At 35.0% G+C, this 17,981-nt stretch overlaps 1 protein-coding gene across 2 annotated transcripts in view; it reads right to left on the bottom strand.

The window, feature by feature from the left end:
- Positions 1-16,370, bottom strand: part of aspm (assembly factor for spindle microtubules) — a 35,686-nt gene extending 19,316 nt beyond the window's left edge. Inside the window, exons 1-15 of one of the 2 annotated variants that reach the window (XM_005161737.4) lie at positions 15,993-16,370; positions 13,694-13,837; positions 12,177-13,605; positions 11,615-11,683; positions 11,423-11,524; positions 11,197-11,343; positions 10,254-10,490; positions 9,189-9,256; positions 8,934-9,075; positions 7,475-7,605; positions 7,152-7,327; positions 6,916-7,061; positions 4,044-4,129; positions 3,720-3,932; positions 2,893-3,097 (exon numbers count right to left, since the gene is read on the bottom strand). In XM_005161737.4, coding sequence (XP_005161794.1) covers positions 2,893-3,097; positions 3,720-3,932; positions 4,044-4,129; positions 6,916-7,061; positions 7,152-7,327; positions 7,475-7,605; positions 8,934-9,075; positions 9,189-9,256; positions 10,254-10,490; positions 11,197-11,343; positions 11,423-11,524; positions 11,615-11,683; positions 12,177-13,605; positions 13,694-13,837; positions 15,993-16,283 — 3,586 coding nt within the window. In that variant the 5' untranslated portion in view covers positions 16,284-16,370. Of the gene's footprint in view, positions 1-2,892; positions 3,098-3,719; positions 3,933-4,043; positions 4,130-6,915; positions 7,062-7,151; positions 7,328-7,474; positions 7,606-8,933; positions 9,076-9,188; positions 9,257-10,253; positions 10,491-11,196; positions 11,344-11,422; positions 11,525-11,614; positions 11,684-12,167; positions 13,606-13,693; positions 13,838-15,992 lie in introns of both variants that reach the window. The other variant, NM_001123373.1, reaches the window with a different exon arrangement.
- Positions 16,371-17,981: the final 1,611 nt, after the last annotated feature.

Below are 17,981 nucleotides of genomic sequence, written 5' to 3'. Positions count from 1 at the left end.
AATTGGTTTTTTCACAGATTTTTACCAAAATTCTCAGCAGAAATAGCAAAAAATGTCTGCAGATTTCGTCTGGCCCTGCCCATAACTCATTAGCCGCATTTCCACTATTGGGCCATATGAGCCAGGGCTTTAATCGGGCCAGGCCGGGCCAATAGCCCGGGAGGTTGAGTAATGAGGCTGAAATCATGTCGCGTTTCCACTGTCGGGCTGGTAGCAGCACGTCACGCAAACACCGCCCAAAGAACGTCCCCAAATCAAACGACACACAACCCGCCCACTTCAGCGGGAATGAGGCAGATAAAGCACACCATAAAATCATCACGAAACGAAACCATTAAAATGAAGACAACCGAAACAAACAAACGACACGTTACTGTACAGCAGTACATGAAATGTCAATACACACAGACCTGTGTATTTCCATTCATTACATTTGTTTACTCGCCGACCGACTGTTGGCATTGTGCATCGAGTGCTCTCGCCATTAACGGAGGGACCCATCACAGTGAGCGCTCACATCCATAATATAAAGCCACAGAAATTCTCCTTTATAACTCGAAATGGCATATTTTATAACATCCTCGTTTTGATAGACGTCGTGTTAAGTGTTTCAGCACAAGAGCGAGTAGCCTAATAAAATATAGCCATATTCGTTGCGCAGCTATTCACTAAAGCTCTTCATTTAAAGTTTCATTTATAAATTTAACCACATCATATAAAAAACATAAACACTTGTTTGAGGATATAGAACACATTTTGTGTTTGGACTTACCCCCAATGCGTTTAAAGCTACGCTGCGCAGGACTGGGTGACAGAAAAAAAGGTAGGCAAGATTCTGCTTTCACTCACCCAAATAATGCTCTGTTTGCGCGATTTGATTAATATCATCATTTCCAAATACTTTATAAATAATATTTCAAACCTCCTCCGGTGTTAATTATTGTTTTTAGAAAATATCTCAAATCTTTTTCTTTTTTTTTACAGATAGGTCTTTTGTAAAATGAAAGTTAGGCTATATGTGGCTTTAAAACGGTTTGATTTATGTATTGTATATAGGCTACCTACATTGTTATAGCTAGCTTTTGTTTATTTTATATTGGTTTATTTATTTAATGCGATTTTATATATATCGGATATTTGTAATTCTTTAAATTATATTTTAATATAGCTTAGGCTATTTTATCAAGATATGACACTATATTGTTTAAAGTCTCTCAAGTTTTATGTCTTTCTGTTGTATTTATATTGTGTATTATCTCCAAAATAAATAAAGATAAAAGCCGCTCGCAGCATCAACAGAGCTGTGAAGGAGCACTCTTGTCTGGCATTTAAACGAGCACAAACACACATTTTAAACTTGACAAAAACTCTCGAAAACCTTTATTGTCTGCTGTGTTTTTAATATGGTGTGATGATTATTATGCATTATTGAAACAAAGGAGGACGCAGCAAAGAATGTCACTAAAAAATAAAACTACTTTATTATTTTATACAGCAGCCTTACATTTAAAAGGGAAACATAAGGGTGATCATACGCAAAAAGACCCCAGACTATAAGGCTAGATGTTTTCTTTCCCTTATTTATTTATTTGTTTGGCGCATGTTCTCATGTGCAATCAGAAAACTGCCTGCCTCTCCTTTCACTACGCCCCAGCTGGCCCCACTTGGCCCAAAGTATTAGGCCCAAAGAAAGCCCCGCTTTGGCCCCGGAAGTGACATTGAAAACGCCACCGGCCTTGGCTCGCTCGCTTTAGGCACAATATTGGAAACGCGGCTTTTAAGAGAATAAGCACAACCCTGTTAGACCATGCGCTATGGCGCAGAACTTATTTTTCCATCCTTGAAATAGCAAAAGGGGATTCGGACAAGTCCTTAATGCTTTTGCGCCATGCACTTTAGACTTTGTGCCTATATGCAGCCCTTAAAGTTTACAAAAAATTGCACCATTACTCAAAAATCACATGAACTTGGCAGCATGATAAATTTTTTTGAAACAAAATGTGTCAAGATTTGGAAGCTTTCTGAGACAGTAGCTGTGTCTCATTTCAGAGACTGCATCCTCCGAAGGAGTCCTTCGAAGTCCACACAGGGTAAACCGAGCATTTTGAAATGAGACGATCCAGCCTACAGAGGAAGGATCTCATCACCAGGCAACCGTAACAGCTGCTGTTAATAAGCTCTGATATTTTCAAAGTGATTTAAAAACTTATTTTAAGCAATCAGAAGGCAAAACAAGGTTTACAGAAGCTGGAAATACATTTCCTTTGGTCCATACATGTACACATAAGAAATGTAAATCGCTATAAAATCACTCTTTAGTAAGACACGTCATACTCTTTTTGTTTTTTACATGTGTTAAGATATTCAAGTAAAATAAACTAAATTCATACATTTAAACAGGAGTTTTTGCGCAATGAATCTTGAGATGCTCAAGGCTGTGAAGGATTTGCAGCCTCTGAAAGGAGACACAGCTTGTATCTACAATAAATCTAAATAAATTTGAAAAAAAAGCATTTTCATCTAAAACACTCCAAAGTATTGTTTTTAATTGTTTAAAGTTGGTCATCCACACTAAAACTACATGAAAAAACATGCTTCGACCTGTGTCATTTCTGCCTGATGTTTTTGGGTTACTGGCTCTTTGAAACATTGTGGCAACATGTCAAGGAAAAACAGAGATTTTTTTAATGGACCAACAGTTGCTGCGAGTAACAAAGGAGAAGCTAGAAACGCTAGTATTACATACTGGGAGAAGTGCAAAAACTTAGATAAAGACATCACCAAAATAGTGAGAAACTTGTGTTTTTAAATGACTATGTATTAGTGTAGACATGGCCTGAAACAGTGCTTCAAAGAAGCCAACATAACTTTGGGCAACTCAACTCAACTTACCAGACTGCATTGTGGCCAAATTTTCAAAAGAGCAATCCGAGTCACTGGAGGAGTTATTGAGTTCAACTCTGCCACGATGACCACATTCAATGGTCTGTGTGGTTCTCTGTTGAATCTCCTCTGCATGGAGATGACCAGGATGATAATGATGGATGAGGTAGCAGAGGATACGACCATCTGAGAATGACACGGTGAAGTTTTCAGCCTGTTAAAAAAAAAAAAGAAAAGAGAAAGATGCTGTTTTAAAGAAAGATCCTATACAACCAGAAATATCTCTACACAACAAAACACAGGCTAATGTCGAAGGTGTTAAAGGTCAGTATGGATACACATCCTAATTTACCAATTTATCGACTACAAAGGATCTGATCTCCGTTTAATTCTAGGCAACTTGATATTTTAGCCTTGACCTCACTGTTAGATAGGTTTCATATACACTATTCGACCAGATCTTTAAGAAGCCTCCAACTTCCCAATAGTAGATAAAATATATATATTTTTTAATTTACTTTAAATCTTTTAACATCTTGGCTTCTGTTTAAAAGCTGCATCAGCCCTTTTTACTATTTATTCCGCAGATTTAGTCAAATTAATGATAATTTAGTCAAATTAATAATTCTGGACATGTGATTGGGATTGACAGATAATAAAAAGATTGTATAACATTTATTCAATGATTATTGTTAATTTATTTTTCCATGTTATTTTGTTGTTCATTTAAAAAAATAATAAGTAATCTGTAATAATCAGTTTTGTAATGGTGAGTGTTCTATTATAAAACGTTTGCACATAAAACTCAATACACAAGGAAACTTTTTCCTAATCACCTTCAAGCTGTAGAACTCACAAACAGCATTGACCCAGTCCATAAGAAGCGTCACTTTCTGACTGGGATGCTCAAATGCTCGTCTCGCCTTCATTCTCGACACCGTAACACTGTTGTTAGCCATTATTGAGGCCAGTTTCTGTTTTGTTCTCCAGGTTTTCCTGAGGAAACTGATTTCTTCTTTGAGCTGATTCTCATCAAGCAGCACTTCCACCTATGCAGACAGAAGTATAAAAACAGAACACAAGGTCTAGATTTAAGCACGTATAATAATCAAAATAATAAATGATCCAAATGAGGCTGGACTATATGGTATGGCGGATACCTGAAAGGCAAATATGATTTTCCACAGGAGGTTTAGGGTCTTTTCCCTATGTCCATCCACAATGTCTCTGGAGTCAATGTTTGCTCCTTCAAAATAGCAAAGACAACAAATGTAGAGCTTCCAAATACATAATATTTGATGAGTAACTGTTAGTTAGTTAGTAGTGATTGACCAAAACTTAAGCAACCTATAATATAATAGCCAAAATCACTGACCAGAACAGAAGAAAATAATTGATTTTAAGTTTATCAATATGTTGAATATATGCACTGTACATTATTTATCATTTTATACAGCATCATTTGTCAGTAACACTTTAAAATAATGGTCCTCTGAGCATCTACTAACATGAACTAAGCATGAACAATCTCATGCTGCATTTATTAATCATAGTTCAACCTTTATTGAGTTAATAAAATTCAAAGTTGTGCTTGTTAAGTTAGGGCTGTTGTAATGACTGAAAGACTGAAGGTTTTATTTTGCAAAAACAATCGTCCTGGATTAACTATTTTCTGCTTATTGCAAGGGTTCTTGCCACAAAACATAAAAATTAGACATTGTTCAGAGCTGAAATATTTAATCAAACGCAAAGCTGACAGAAATGAAAACAGTTGATGTAGTATATACTAACTTTTGCATTATTCAGTCACAAGATGGCGCCAAACTGTCAAAAACGCTGACAGAAACTAAACTGACTGAAGCATGTACAAAACTATTTATTATTTATTCACAAGACGGCACCAAACTTTCAAAAACCGCAACGTGACATACTTGCATAAACATTTACATGTGTCTGCTGGTCAATAAATTTGAAACGCATTCATTAATGGTCATGGTGATCCAAAGTTTTTGGATGAAATATTTAACACTAGCAGTATAACGCACCTTGAAATGTCACAACCAACCAATCAAAATTAAGTAACCCAGACAGCCGTTTATAACATTAGTTAATGCACTGAGAGTTAACGCTCCAACAACATTAGCTTGATTAACTAATATTAACTAAGATTAATAAACTGTTCATTGTTTTTCATGTTAGTAAATACATTAACTAACAAAACTTTATTTTAAAGCTTGACCTTTTTGTCTAGTTTTTGCAAGTCTGAATATACCTTTCATAAAAAAAAGCTATTAGGCAACAACCGCCTTTAAACTGTTTAGACTTCAACAACAATTTAGAAAAGATGCATAATTCTGTTATTAAAAGTTTACCTAAAAATGCCTTAAGAGCAATTTAAATGTTTGTACAACTTTTTTGTAGTTGATAAACTAACAAAAAAAAATGTTTTTTTTTAATCAGCCAAGTGCATTCCTGTTTCTGTTTTAGCAAAGAAATATATATTTCAGAACACCACTATTATCTCTGGAAATCTTTAGTGGTTATGCGTTAATATATTTTTCTTGTTTTCTCATGATCTTGACATATCAAAAGTTGTTACGCGCAGTATTTTATATCAAAATAGCTTCTGAGGGACTCACGTTTTTACATTAATAAAAAAATATGCATTAAATCAAAAGCACAATTATTCATCATAATCTAATTCACATATTCAGCAAACTTAGTGTGTCAGCAGGAACCAACACTATATAAAAACTGTGAGTGAATATTAAATGTAAATAATTCTATATACCATTAATCTAAAAATATACCATTAATCATGAATTTAAATCACATTTAATGATAATATCATATCACAAATATTTACATTAGATGCTGCCTATGCTGCTATTGTCTATTGTAAGGAATGCGTCAATAGAGCTGCCATTTTAGTACAGGGTAGTGTTCCTTTGAAATGAATTTGGGACCAAGGAGCAGGGGAGGACTGGCCACCCGGAGTCATAAATATATAGACATATACACATACGGTGGTCAGTATGCAAATATTTGTTTTAAATTACAAAATTATAATTTTACATTACGTTTCTATATCGAAGGATAAGTGATCGCCGACAAAGAGCGAGTGTTTGAGTGCATGGAAAGGTATTATCCTCCCTACCTGTTAAATTTCTAATCCATGTCTTGAAACACAGCCCCTGTCCAGCTTTCACTTCTAATTCTAACGGAGGGAGTGATTTGAGTAATGAACGATTCATGTGAACCATCAATATCCTTGCATCTCCACTTTTCTGATCTAAATGGTATATAACATTTGTAATATTCAATAATTTAGGGTGGACAGTATGCACATTGACGCACTGAGTTATGTTCTCTGGCATCATTAAAAGTTACTTCAAAAACTAGCCATTACTTCACTTAGCCGACAACAATACAAGTTTCTAGCACCGCCGCATCTTGTTGTCATATTTTATGTACATTGTTTGCTGATTTTATTGAACAAAACTAGCATAAACCTACAATTTAGTGCAAGTTGGTGCTACTTTGCCTTATGGTCAGTGCAGTAAATGACTGTATTATCATCAATATCGTTACTTGTTTAGCACAAAAGTTCATAACATACAAAAATGTTAAAAAACGAAATCTTAGCTATGAAATGTTCTGCCTTTAGGCTTTGTTTGCTCATTACTACACACATTCGCAGCACAAAAGTCCAGCATATTCAGACTGGCTTTAGACTTGACTAGTGCGATTAAATGACATTTGTCCTGGGAGCACTGTACAAATGTAGCGACAGCACTGACGCATGCTCAGAATATGTAGTGTATATGTCCATGATATCATATGATATTATTATATGGCTCTTCTGATTAAACGCCCCTATGTTTTGTCAAGATCACAAGTAATTTAAAGTCGTGATCAAGCAGAAACAAGGTTGTTATTTTGAGATAAGGAGAAAGAGAGAATATTTTAATACACGGCATATTAGAACCTTAATTATATTTCAGAAAAAAATACAACAATTGTATCGCTCACCATGTTCATCTCGAAGGTCAACACCTTTGTTTTTCAGAACCTGCAGTGCCAAATCAACATTATGAACTTTCTGCAGGCGGCTTATAGCAGGTATGCGCAGTTTCCGAGACAAAGTCCAGTCCAGAGTAAAGAGCTCCATGACCCGTCTGAAAATAAAAATATTTAATATCATCATTGGCCTGGGTCACAAAAGCCATATTTTTAGGACTCATGAACAAGAAACAAATCAAACATACACTAAACGGATGCCACATTTCAAGTCAACGGCGAGTTTTTTCACGGCAAAGTTGAACTCATCAAGGGGAGTTTGGACATGGGATACTGCGAGACCCAAGTGACTGAGGTGCCGAGACAGAATACCTTCACCACTGAGGAAGTCTCGTGAGAAAGCCAGCAGCAGATCTTTGCTTGACTAAATGACAAAAAAAAAAGATTATTTGCTAATGTGAATTTATTTTTTTACTTATATGATGCCCAAAGTAAAATAATAATAATAATAATAAATATAAATATATATTTAAAATACATACATTGTACACAAATAAGCAAATAAAATTACCTTAAATTCAGCATCCATGCAAAACAAACAAGGATCATGTTCAATCAGTCTGGATTCTTTAGCTTTGTCCAGAAAGCAGACCAACAGGATTAGTTTCTTCAGTGTAAAGCGAGACAGTGCCTCCTCATGGCCTGGTGAGAAAAAGCAACAAAAGTCAAATTGAATTAAATTTTTTAACCCTTTTCACATTTCTGGGTTTCTCAACAGCAGAAGACGTCATAGATAGGTAAACTTAGAGCGCAATGAATAGGAGAGTACAACAAATTATTTTTTTTCCAATCTTATTTGCTGAAAGACTTTCTGAAAAGGGAGGGGATTGTGTGAGAGTGATAGCAGCCAGAAGAGAGTCAAATTTGTCTAAGCCCCGTAGACACTGCATTAGAAACACCTCGCATAAGTGGTCATTTGTTTTTTTTGTAATTTGATGAAAAGATGATATAATTCTTACATAAATACATATAAATGTTCATAAAAATAAAAAAAATACAAAATATTAAAAACTTTCAAGGATTTAAGATGCAGATTACCATTAAACGTGTCATAACAGTCTTGTGAAAAGGGTCCATTATACAGTAATTAGAGCCACTAGCTAAAACAAATACATTAAAAACAACAATATAACAATGGCAGTAAATACAAATCAAATTACTTTAATACACTGTATACCAGACAGTAATGTTTATTTTTTTTATTGCAATAAATAAATAAAGACCCGCTGGTTTGGAAGTCACCTTTTTCAGAAATAATGCAAATGTCTAACAGGAATAGTCTAATAATGAAACATTTACAAATGTATTATAAACATGTATTTTAGTTTTGTTCACTCCAAACAAATCCTTTAAACTGAAAGTAAAAATGAAATCAAAACTAACCATATGAGTTTGTTAGCTCGCATTGCCTGTTTTGTCTTGAACAATTCATCTTTGCATGTCATCTGAAATCTGGAAATGCACATCCTACTTTTTTTTATTATTAAATTCTCAGATTACGTGATTTTGAGGTATTGATTGTGGCCCAACTATAACTGTCAGTTTTGACAACAAACCAAAATGGTGAGCAGGAGGTGTCTGTTAGGTTGTAATAACTATTGTAAACCCCATTTCTCATTTTTTTTTTTTTTTTATAAAATGCCTACTTTAGTACATCCAATCAGCTCGCAGCAGAAAGAACAAGCCACACCCACTGTTTTACATTTAATATTTCATTTTTCTAGAACCTGCATCATAAATCGAAAAATAAAAAGGTCGCAACATCTGATTCCTGTGTAATGAGCAATAAAAAAAAAATTTTTTTCAATTATTTTTATATTTATGAGGTATATAAGCTTTGTATTTTTTGGCTTTCTTTACATTAAATGAGGAATGCGTGTCACGTTGGAGTAAAGGTTGCTAAACATTTCTTGTGGGCAAAATTAAGAGTAAAATACAGTAGATATTGAAAATACAGTAAATTAAGTTACCATCTCTATACAAATGCGGCACTTTAGAGTGTCTGAACTCAGCGGCTAAATCTGGGTTCCACAGCAGACGCCCAAGAATAAACATGGCCAGTCCCATGACATCATTGTTGCTTTCCAGTGATATTAGCTCTCCATAAATTGTCTGAAACACAGAACGAGTTAGAGACGTGTCATGCATTGGATCAAAATGTGGCTGATTGAATTTTCAGCAAGTGATGAGACAAACAGTATGCTTTTACAATGAAAAGTAAATACCTCAAGTCCAATTCGCAGCCAAAGTGGATTGTACGATATGAGCCAGTTGAGAACTTTCTGGCGCTCACCTGAGAAATAAAAATTGAGAAAATAAGAAAAAGCAGTAGCTTAAGAAAATCTAATTCATTCATTAAAATGCTAAAAACTTAACATCCTCAGGCAAAAACCAGCTAGAAATGATATGAACAATAAAATAACATTGCTGATAATAAGAACTATAATTTGAATAGTATTATTCAAAAGGATCGTTGTGATTTTAACAATTATAATTCCAAATAAGGGCTGAACGATATTGGAAAAATCTAACAAATTTTGTTATTCATATTGTATACAAGCATAGATCAATAAAAAAGATACAATAGAAATACATTATATAAACAGTGTAAACAGTAATCCGATACAGTAATTAAACAATAAAAATAATTCAAGAAAATTAATCATGATTTAAGTTACAAACGGTACAATTTTTTATTCCTGAATGCTTTTAAAATCCTCATAGTCACAAGGCTCAAAACAAAATGCAAATTAAACACTAAAACCCAGACTCAACATTGTGCATCCTGCAATGTGATTATTGCAAATGATCATATTGAGATATCAATGCTGAAAAGATGTAATTGTCCAGCCCTAATTCCTAGAATTAAATTGACCAAAAGTGACATTGGCATTTATTATGTTTAAAATAAATACTTCTTAATTATTTATCATTTCTGAATCCTAAAACAAGCAAATCCTGCTTCTCAGAGAAATATTAAGCGGCACAGCAGATTTCAACAGTGATGATTAAAGCAGTTTTCTAGAGAATCAAGAAACACTGATGAGAATTTAGCTTAAAAACACAGGAATAAATTACATCTTAAAAATAAATTTAAACAGTCAACATGCATTTTTTTATTTTAATAATATTTCAGAAAAAAGACTGATTTTACTGGTTTTTAATCAAATAAATGCAGCCTTGGTGAACAGAACAGACTTTTTAAAAACATTACTTTTCCCCCCATTTTTAAACAAACCTATGCAAAAAAACAAACAAACACAATGTTAAAATACTTCAGCATCTCATACCTATGTCTTTCCAGAGATGTCTGTCTTTTCGCACAAGGAGTCTCTTGGCTTCTACTTCCAGTTCTAGCCTCTGGATAGCTTTCACCATGGCTTCTGATGTAAAAAGCTTGCAAGCTGCTCGCCTAAGGCGGTTGAGCCGTTGACGTGCTGTGTAGGTTCTAAAAGACATCTCTTCTTTTGTTGGTGCTTTTGGTATGTTGAATTTGTCGTTCCCCATAGTTAATGACAAGGCATTCACTAAGAGTCAACGAAATAGGTTATGAGACAGGAGCTCAAATTACTTCGTAATGTTCAACCTGAGTTGTCCAAACCCATAAAACTTTCATTCATCTTTGGAACACAACTAAGACTTTGATGAAATCGATAGCCAGAGAGATGTTGAACTTTATCAATAATGTCACAACTGTGGTTGAGACATTCAAACCATCTAAAAATTCAAAGTTTAGAAAGATACCAAGAACACTTTCAAAATGCTCCATGCGCATCAGCTAAAGACAAGAATCTGTTATTTTTTTGGTGAAGACAAAAGTTCTTGTAGCTTCATGAAATTAAGGTTGAACCACTGTGAAATACTTTGGCCCTATTCTATTTTGTGTACCCCTTGGTTTCGAGTTTGGTCTGGGAAAATCTCAGTTTAAAGGCTATCTAGCCCTTTCCCTTCACGTGATCATGCTAAACGAAAGGTAGGTAAGGGGAAGAGCTAAGGGGTAGAATTGGGATTGGACCTTTGACTCTTCTTGGTACCTTTCTGGACTTTAAAGGTCTTGGGACCCTTGTTGTTTATAAAAGGTAAGAGAGCTCTAGGGTTTCACCTGAAATATCTTCATTTGTGCTCCAAAGTTGAACAAAATAACTTACACGTTTGGAACAACATTAAAGTGAGATGAGAACTTTGTTGATATCCAATTACTTTAGGATACAATCACTCCAACTAAGTGCCTACCTTTGGTAACTTCAGTAGCAACTTTGAAGTCATCAGGAGTGAGAATGTAGTTCATCCACCAAGTAAAGCCTCGCTCTTGCTTTTCGATCCATCGCTCATCATAAAACATGTTTTTTGCCGCAAATGGCAATGGATGCCTTGGAATGGCTGTCAGGATTTTACAACATAAGTAACTATGCATCTTACAAATACATAAAATTGTATGAATAAAGCTGTAAAAGCATACCCGTCTGTGTCGGCTTCATAAAGGTCAGTCTGGCCTGTGCCACAGCTACTATCCTCGCAGTCTTTCGAGTTGAGCTATTGGCTGACTTCACAGACCGAGCATCTACATCAGTGAAACATGTTTTAAATCATATAGCTGACTGGTCATACTAATAGCAAGTGTATTTCAGGATATTCTTAAGAAGGATTGTACCTTTTTGAGCTGTTTTTGGAGAGATTTTCTTTGGTGGAAACCTTGTGAATTTTCTTGAGCTTGGGGGTGCTTTAAGAAAAAAAGTCTCAAATTAAACAACATCCAAACACCTCTTACAGTAAATCGCTCGAGAAATCTTGTGTAGATTCTGAGTTTTTCGCTATTCTCTCTTGAATTGATTCTGATAGCGTTGTATGCTTTACAATCAGCTTTATTCTGTTTGAAACTAATTCCTTACAAATACCACTCATACCTAAAAATATACTTAAAGCTTGAAATTGATTCAAGCGCATTAAGTGTTCAAAGTGAGTTGTTTTTACATTAATCTTATGACATAAAAGCCAACCTTCATGAATGCACAAGCACTCTTACTCGTAAGAATTTGAGCATACCATTAAAAACTAGCATAGAGTGCCATCTGGTGTTAAAACTAGCTTAGAGTGCCACCTGCTGTTCCCGAGGACTGGAATTGGGAAGCATTGGAATAATGCATTTTGAAAATCTCAGAATCAATGTCTCAAATGATTTTTTGCCACAGCTCTATTGCGCATACTTGACTCACCAACAGCTTTTCGTTGTGGTCCAGATGTAGACCTTGAAGTAAGTGTTCTTTCTTGACTTGGTTTCTCAGTTGCCTGCGCAGGAGCTCGGCATTTTTTTGCTTGGATGTTTGACTTGTCTTCTGAGTGACCTCTCAAAAACTCATCGCTTTTTCTTTTTTTACTTTGCACTAATGTCCTGCTTTGCACGGGAAACTGATTCTCCAAAAGATTTGGTTTTACTTTTTCAGAGAAATGACTGGCTGACAGCTCTAAGCTGCTTGACGGACTATTACTAACAGAGGGGAAAACTTGAGGTCGTATGGGAGAAATAGAGGACAAAAGTTGGTCATGAGGGGATAAATTTAAAGTTGGCTTCTTTTTTGCAACTGGACAAATTTTCGATTCCAGTGGCAGATCTGGACTTGAATCGGAGTTGATGACTGGTAGAGCAGAGAAGCTGTCAGGAGAACTTGTGTTGGATTCTGCATTACTAGGCTCTGAAAGCTCCAATGTCTTCTCCAAGAGTCTGCGCCTTGAGGTTTTCTTCTTACGCAGTCCTGGACTCTCAACAGAAGCATCTGCTTTGCTTTTGACCACTGTGGCAGAATTAACAGGAAACGTCTTGGGGTCATCTGGGACATGGGTGTCATCTACTTTAATTGACTTTGTCACTGTGGCGGTGCTAAAAGGTAAAGCCTTGAGCCTAAATTCATCTTGATTTGATGCAATGCCTATGGCTTTGTTGGGTTTCACACAGAAAGTCAACCTCGGGTCAGCAGTTTCAACTGGTGGTGAAATGACTCTTCTTGCTCTAAAGGACGCTCCTGGGTCCGGTTTGTCAGATTCCAGAGAATCAGAAAAATCGAAGCTTGAGCAAGCATTCGGTGGGCTTACTGTATGCGACAGATCTGATCCTATAACATCCAGAGCATCTTTTACAGACAGAGACAATTTCTCTGGCTCTCGACTTTTATCCTGCACAAATTGTCCAATCACAGGAAGTGGACTCTGAAAGCCTGACGACAATGGATTTCTAAACCTCTCTGGGGTGCTGGCAGGAGAGAGAGTTTTATTCAAAACTCTTGTGATTTCTCTGCACTCTATTTGACGTGAAGAAGGTGCATCCTTTTTACCTGGTGTATCAAGCAATCTTTCTGCTGGCACCAAGACAACCACTGGCGAGTCTTTTTGCAAATGTACATTATCAAAAGTTTCAGTTATAAAAGCAGGCTTTGGCATCTCAGGAGTAGATGATGGTGTGTTTACCCTTCTGGACCCATTTTGGTTTAATGGGGACAATGGGTTTGAAGTTCTGTCTTTTCTGTATTGTGACTGACGAGACACGTGAAACGTCTTATTTACAGATTTGATAGGCATTGTTGACACTTTCTTCTCTTTTGAAGGTGCAGGTACCCCCTTCTTGGATTTAATTGAATCCCACAAGGTTTTCTAAAAAATAAATATATATATATATTTGTAAGCACAAGTAATGATTTTTTTTTTAATAAATCAAATAATGAAGCCTATAACTGATTACCTTCTTCTTTTTTGTCGTCTCTGCTTTCCCAAGCAATATTGCTTGATGTTTGACAATGCCATTTGCAATAAAGCAGAGGAGTTCTCGAATCCCACCTTCTTCCACTGGTGTCCATGTAACAGTTAAAATGATACTGTCCTCAGGCTGGAAAATATAACGTGTGATATTAAGTTATTTATCCATATACATTCCAAACTTATACTTAGGGTTGGGAACCAAAATGTAACCGGTATGCACCGGACCAAATCAGCATATGATTTTCAGAGATTTTTCTGAATTTGCAACATTTTTCTAGAGACATCCACCATAATTTTATGGCTCAAAAGTATCCGTTCATGTACCGGTACCATTTTAACAGTATCAGTTTAGCACCGGTATCAAAAAATAACCCCAAACGATACCCAACCCTACTCATAGGGGCAATATGGCAAAAATCCAATTTCAATTAATTATTTTCCATATTGAACAATAACAATACAAATCAGTTGTTCATGCTTCCAGATTTAAAAGGAGTATCCCAACAATGACTGAAGCCACAAATTAGAGGGTCCTTTCAGTAGCATTACCTATTTTTGGTGGCCGATAATTTTTGGCAGCCTAAAATTCAATGCATCTCTAATATCAACACACTACTAGATTCCTATTGTTGCACATTTCTGCTGTGTGATTGGCTCTTATTTAGTAAAAAAAAATTAAAATTCCAGAGCTTATCATTGTTATCTAAATATAGTTTATTGTGATTGATATAATATTGTTTAGTGGCCCTGCCTTACTTATAAGACATCTAATGTCTGTGTTCAACACCATAAATCATCATATACTCCTAGTCCCTCAACAAAACACTAATACTCAAGTAAAGGCATTATAATTGTTCATATCCTATCCGTTAGATCATAACTATTCTCTAATGGGAAAGGATCTAATTCCAGGATCTCCTGGAGTTTTTATTCATTCAATTTGTTTTATCTAAATGAATGGTGGTAAAGCAGTGTGCATTTTAAGGTTCTGCTTGTTTCAGTGTACATGCTGGCAGAGGTATACATTCACAGAAGCTACAGAATTAGTTTTCATTGCACTTTCTAAATTTTGCAAGATAACAGAGAGTGGATTATTGATATAAGACCCGTCATTTTCTGTTAAAATTATGATAAGACAGACAAAAGTTGGCGTTAAGCCTAAATTCAAATGTGGGAAAACTTTTTATAACTTTGTTATATTTGCTTGTCGGGGAAAGTGTTACCAGCAGTTTAAACTGACAGATATTGAAATACAATAGAGTAGAAGGACCAGTAAAGCAGCTACATCTCTGCAGTGCACAGTTAAAAAAAAAGTGGCTGATTACCTCAGAAATATAGGCTATATGACATATATGGCATAATATTTACATCATTTTTGATAAATTTTTTAATGTGTGTAGCATGTACATGAAATATTTCATTCCTCCGCGTACCACTAGAAGGAAGCAAGCCTGTGTGCCACTAGTGGTACAAGTACCACAGTTTGAGAACCACTGTTCTTAGTGCAAAAAAGCAACAAAGGTTTACAACAAAGTTATCTGCAGAATTTAGCTCTTTAATGAAATTAAGACTTTTTGTTGTTCTTGTTATTTATGGCAAAATGATGACATAACTTTAGAAGGCTTACATAATAGTGACAAACTGATGCAAAAATGGTTATGGTAATTTTTCAGATTATGGTTTTGACAAATTCAGTCTAATGAACTGCCAAACATCTGTGTGTGTTTCACAGAATAAAGAAATGTTAACAGATTTGGATAAATAAATGACAAATTTAATTTCTTGCTAAACTACTAATAGCTTTGTGCATCAAGCATGACCACATGTGAAAAATAATGTTGCAATTAATAGTTTTATACTGCATTGTATTTACAACATTTAGTCAATGTGAATACTTCAGCATGATGTAGGCAGTATTAGCTACAGTGAACTGGCATAACGTTACTGCAATAACTACTGTGGTATACACCACAATTTACTATAGTAAAACTCAATTAAAGTGGTATAACATGCCTAGTTGTAAAAAGCTTGGTATTGGTGACGTTACATAAAATAGGTTACTATAGTTATTGTTTTAGTTACCTCATAAACTGAAGTCCTTCACTTTAATCTACTGTAGTAGTTATACTGTAGTTACTAAAAATTAATTTTTTTCTATGCAGTTGTGAACATTCACTGTGTATATACGTGGCTACAAATGGACATTTAAATTTGTTTAATATGCTTTCTATTAACATATTTACACATTTATGACACATAATCATTTGTATATTTGCTATTACCTGTATTGTGAACGACATTTGATCCACCGAAAAGCCCTTGGATGCTGAGATTTTATCCACAATGACTGTAGCTGTGGCATCATCAGTGGGATTTTCAATTCGTAAAGGTAAAGATTTCGAAGATCCCAACTTGATCGTCCCGAACGACACGAAAGGAGCTCTGGAAAACTGAAGTAAACTCAGCACAGGAATCGAACTGCTGTTTTCCTTACCGGATTTATCGCGACTACAGTGAGAATCAAGCGGTGGACTGAAGTCCAAACACTCCGATTTCGCTACTTTAAACGACATGTTTATGTTTATGGCTCATCTAAGCGAACAACGAAGTTGGTAAATCCATGTGTCAGTGCTGCTGAGCTGAACTACAAATACCGTTTCAAAACAGAGCACGCATTCGTACGTTTGAATTTTGCGTGCAGGCCAGGCGGCCAATCAGCTCTTTGCTGCTCATAGAATTGTCCAATCACTGCATAGAAGCGTAAAATCGAGCCAATCGCAGCTCTAGGATTTCTTTAAAAATCCGCAGTCACGCCCGCAATGCAGGAAACTGTTGCATTTATTTTAGTGTTGTACAGTGAATGCGAATATGCATTTTATTACGTATTTAGACCATATGATAAATCCTCAAAATTAATTACGTAACTAAAATACAAAGCTTAACTGAAGCAGTTCACAAATTGGGTCTGTTTACATTTTGTTTTACACATCACGTGTCTAATTTCAAACATTAGCAATTTTATCATGGTAAACAAAATAACTTTTTTATTTTTATTACAGTATTTGCCTTTTGTTATTATTTATTAATATGTACAAACTGGTAATACGTTTTTATATTTACAATTTATGCAGGTATTTTGTTATATTTCCACCTAAAAATAGTATAGTAACTTATAGCAAATACTATAGTGTTTTAAACCATACTAAAGTGAAGTACTATGGTAAGTTGCTATGCTAACACAATATTTATAGTCAACAAATTTAGTTTTCAATAGAAAATAGTAAAATTCAATACACCACAGTTTACCTTAGTAAAATTAAGGTATACTACAGTATTTATTGCAGTTTATCAGTTCACTATGCTACACTACAGTTTGCTGTATGATTATTCATTAAAAAGTGTTGTAATTACTAAAATAGGCTAAAGTACTTTAGTATGGTTCAAAACACTATAGTATTTATTAAATATTATTATATTTGTTCATGTGGTTTTTGAAGTTTATATTAATGGATTGTATAGAAATTGCCTATTAATGTTTTCTTCTTCTGTTTGTTACAATCCAAAATAGGTAAAAAAAAAAAAAATCTCGATATAAGTTTGCAATTTTTTATTTAAGTTCAAAACTAAATTACATTATAAAGTGTCGTATTTATGAAAAAAATCTTTTGAACAAAATAATAATACATTTTACCTTGATTTCCACAGGACATTCATTATTACAATAGTTATGTATCATATTTTCATAAAGTTATTTAAAGCACAACAGTAAAGGTAAATTTTTTTTTTTGTAATTTCAATTTTATGCATCTTGTATTAGACCTATGTTCAAAAAATATAATAAATAATTAAATGAACAAACAAAATTAATTAAATTACCCATTCGGCTTGGTGCTCAGCAAGGTGTTTCAACTAAACGAAAAGCTGTGCACATTTTACCCATGAATCCTGGCAGATGGCACGAGCCATCTCTTTTGCATCAAATTAACTTTAAGAGCTATTTGACAAAAGTCATCAGTCTGTAGTGGATGGAAGGCCGTGATTACAAGTGGGTGAAAAGTACTGCTTGCTAGCATTTTATCCCTCATTTAAAATCCAACGTAATCATCACCCGCTAATTATTATTCAGACAGCATGCCTGATGGCCTCGCTCCCTGTTCAAGTCTTCACCAATCCCCAGAGGCCTCTTTGTATTGAGGATACAGAGAGTTGCGGCTCATTGGTGCGTATGTCAATGAGAGCGTGCTAAGACTCAGAGCCACAGACAGAGACAC

This window comes from Danio rerio, chromosome 22 (genome assembly GCF_049306965.1).
Source record: "Danio rerio strain Tuebingen ecotype United States chromosome 22, GRCz12tu, whole genome shotgun sequence".
In the NCBI taxonomy this organism is placed as follows: Eukaryota; Metazoa; Chordata; class Actinopteri; order Cypriniformes; family Danionidae; genus Danio; species Danio rerio.
This window is presented reverse-complemented; position numbering and strand designations above follow the sequence as displayed.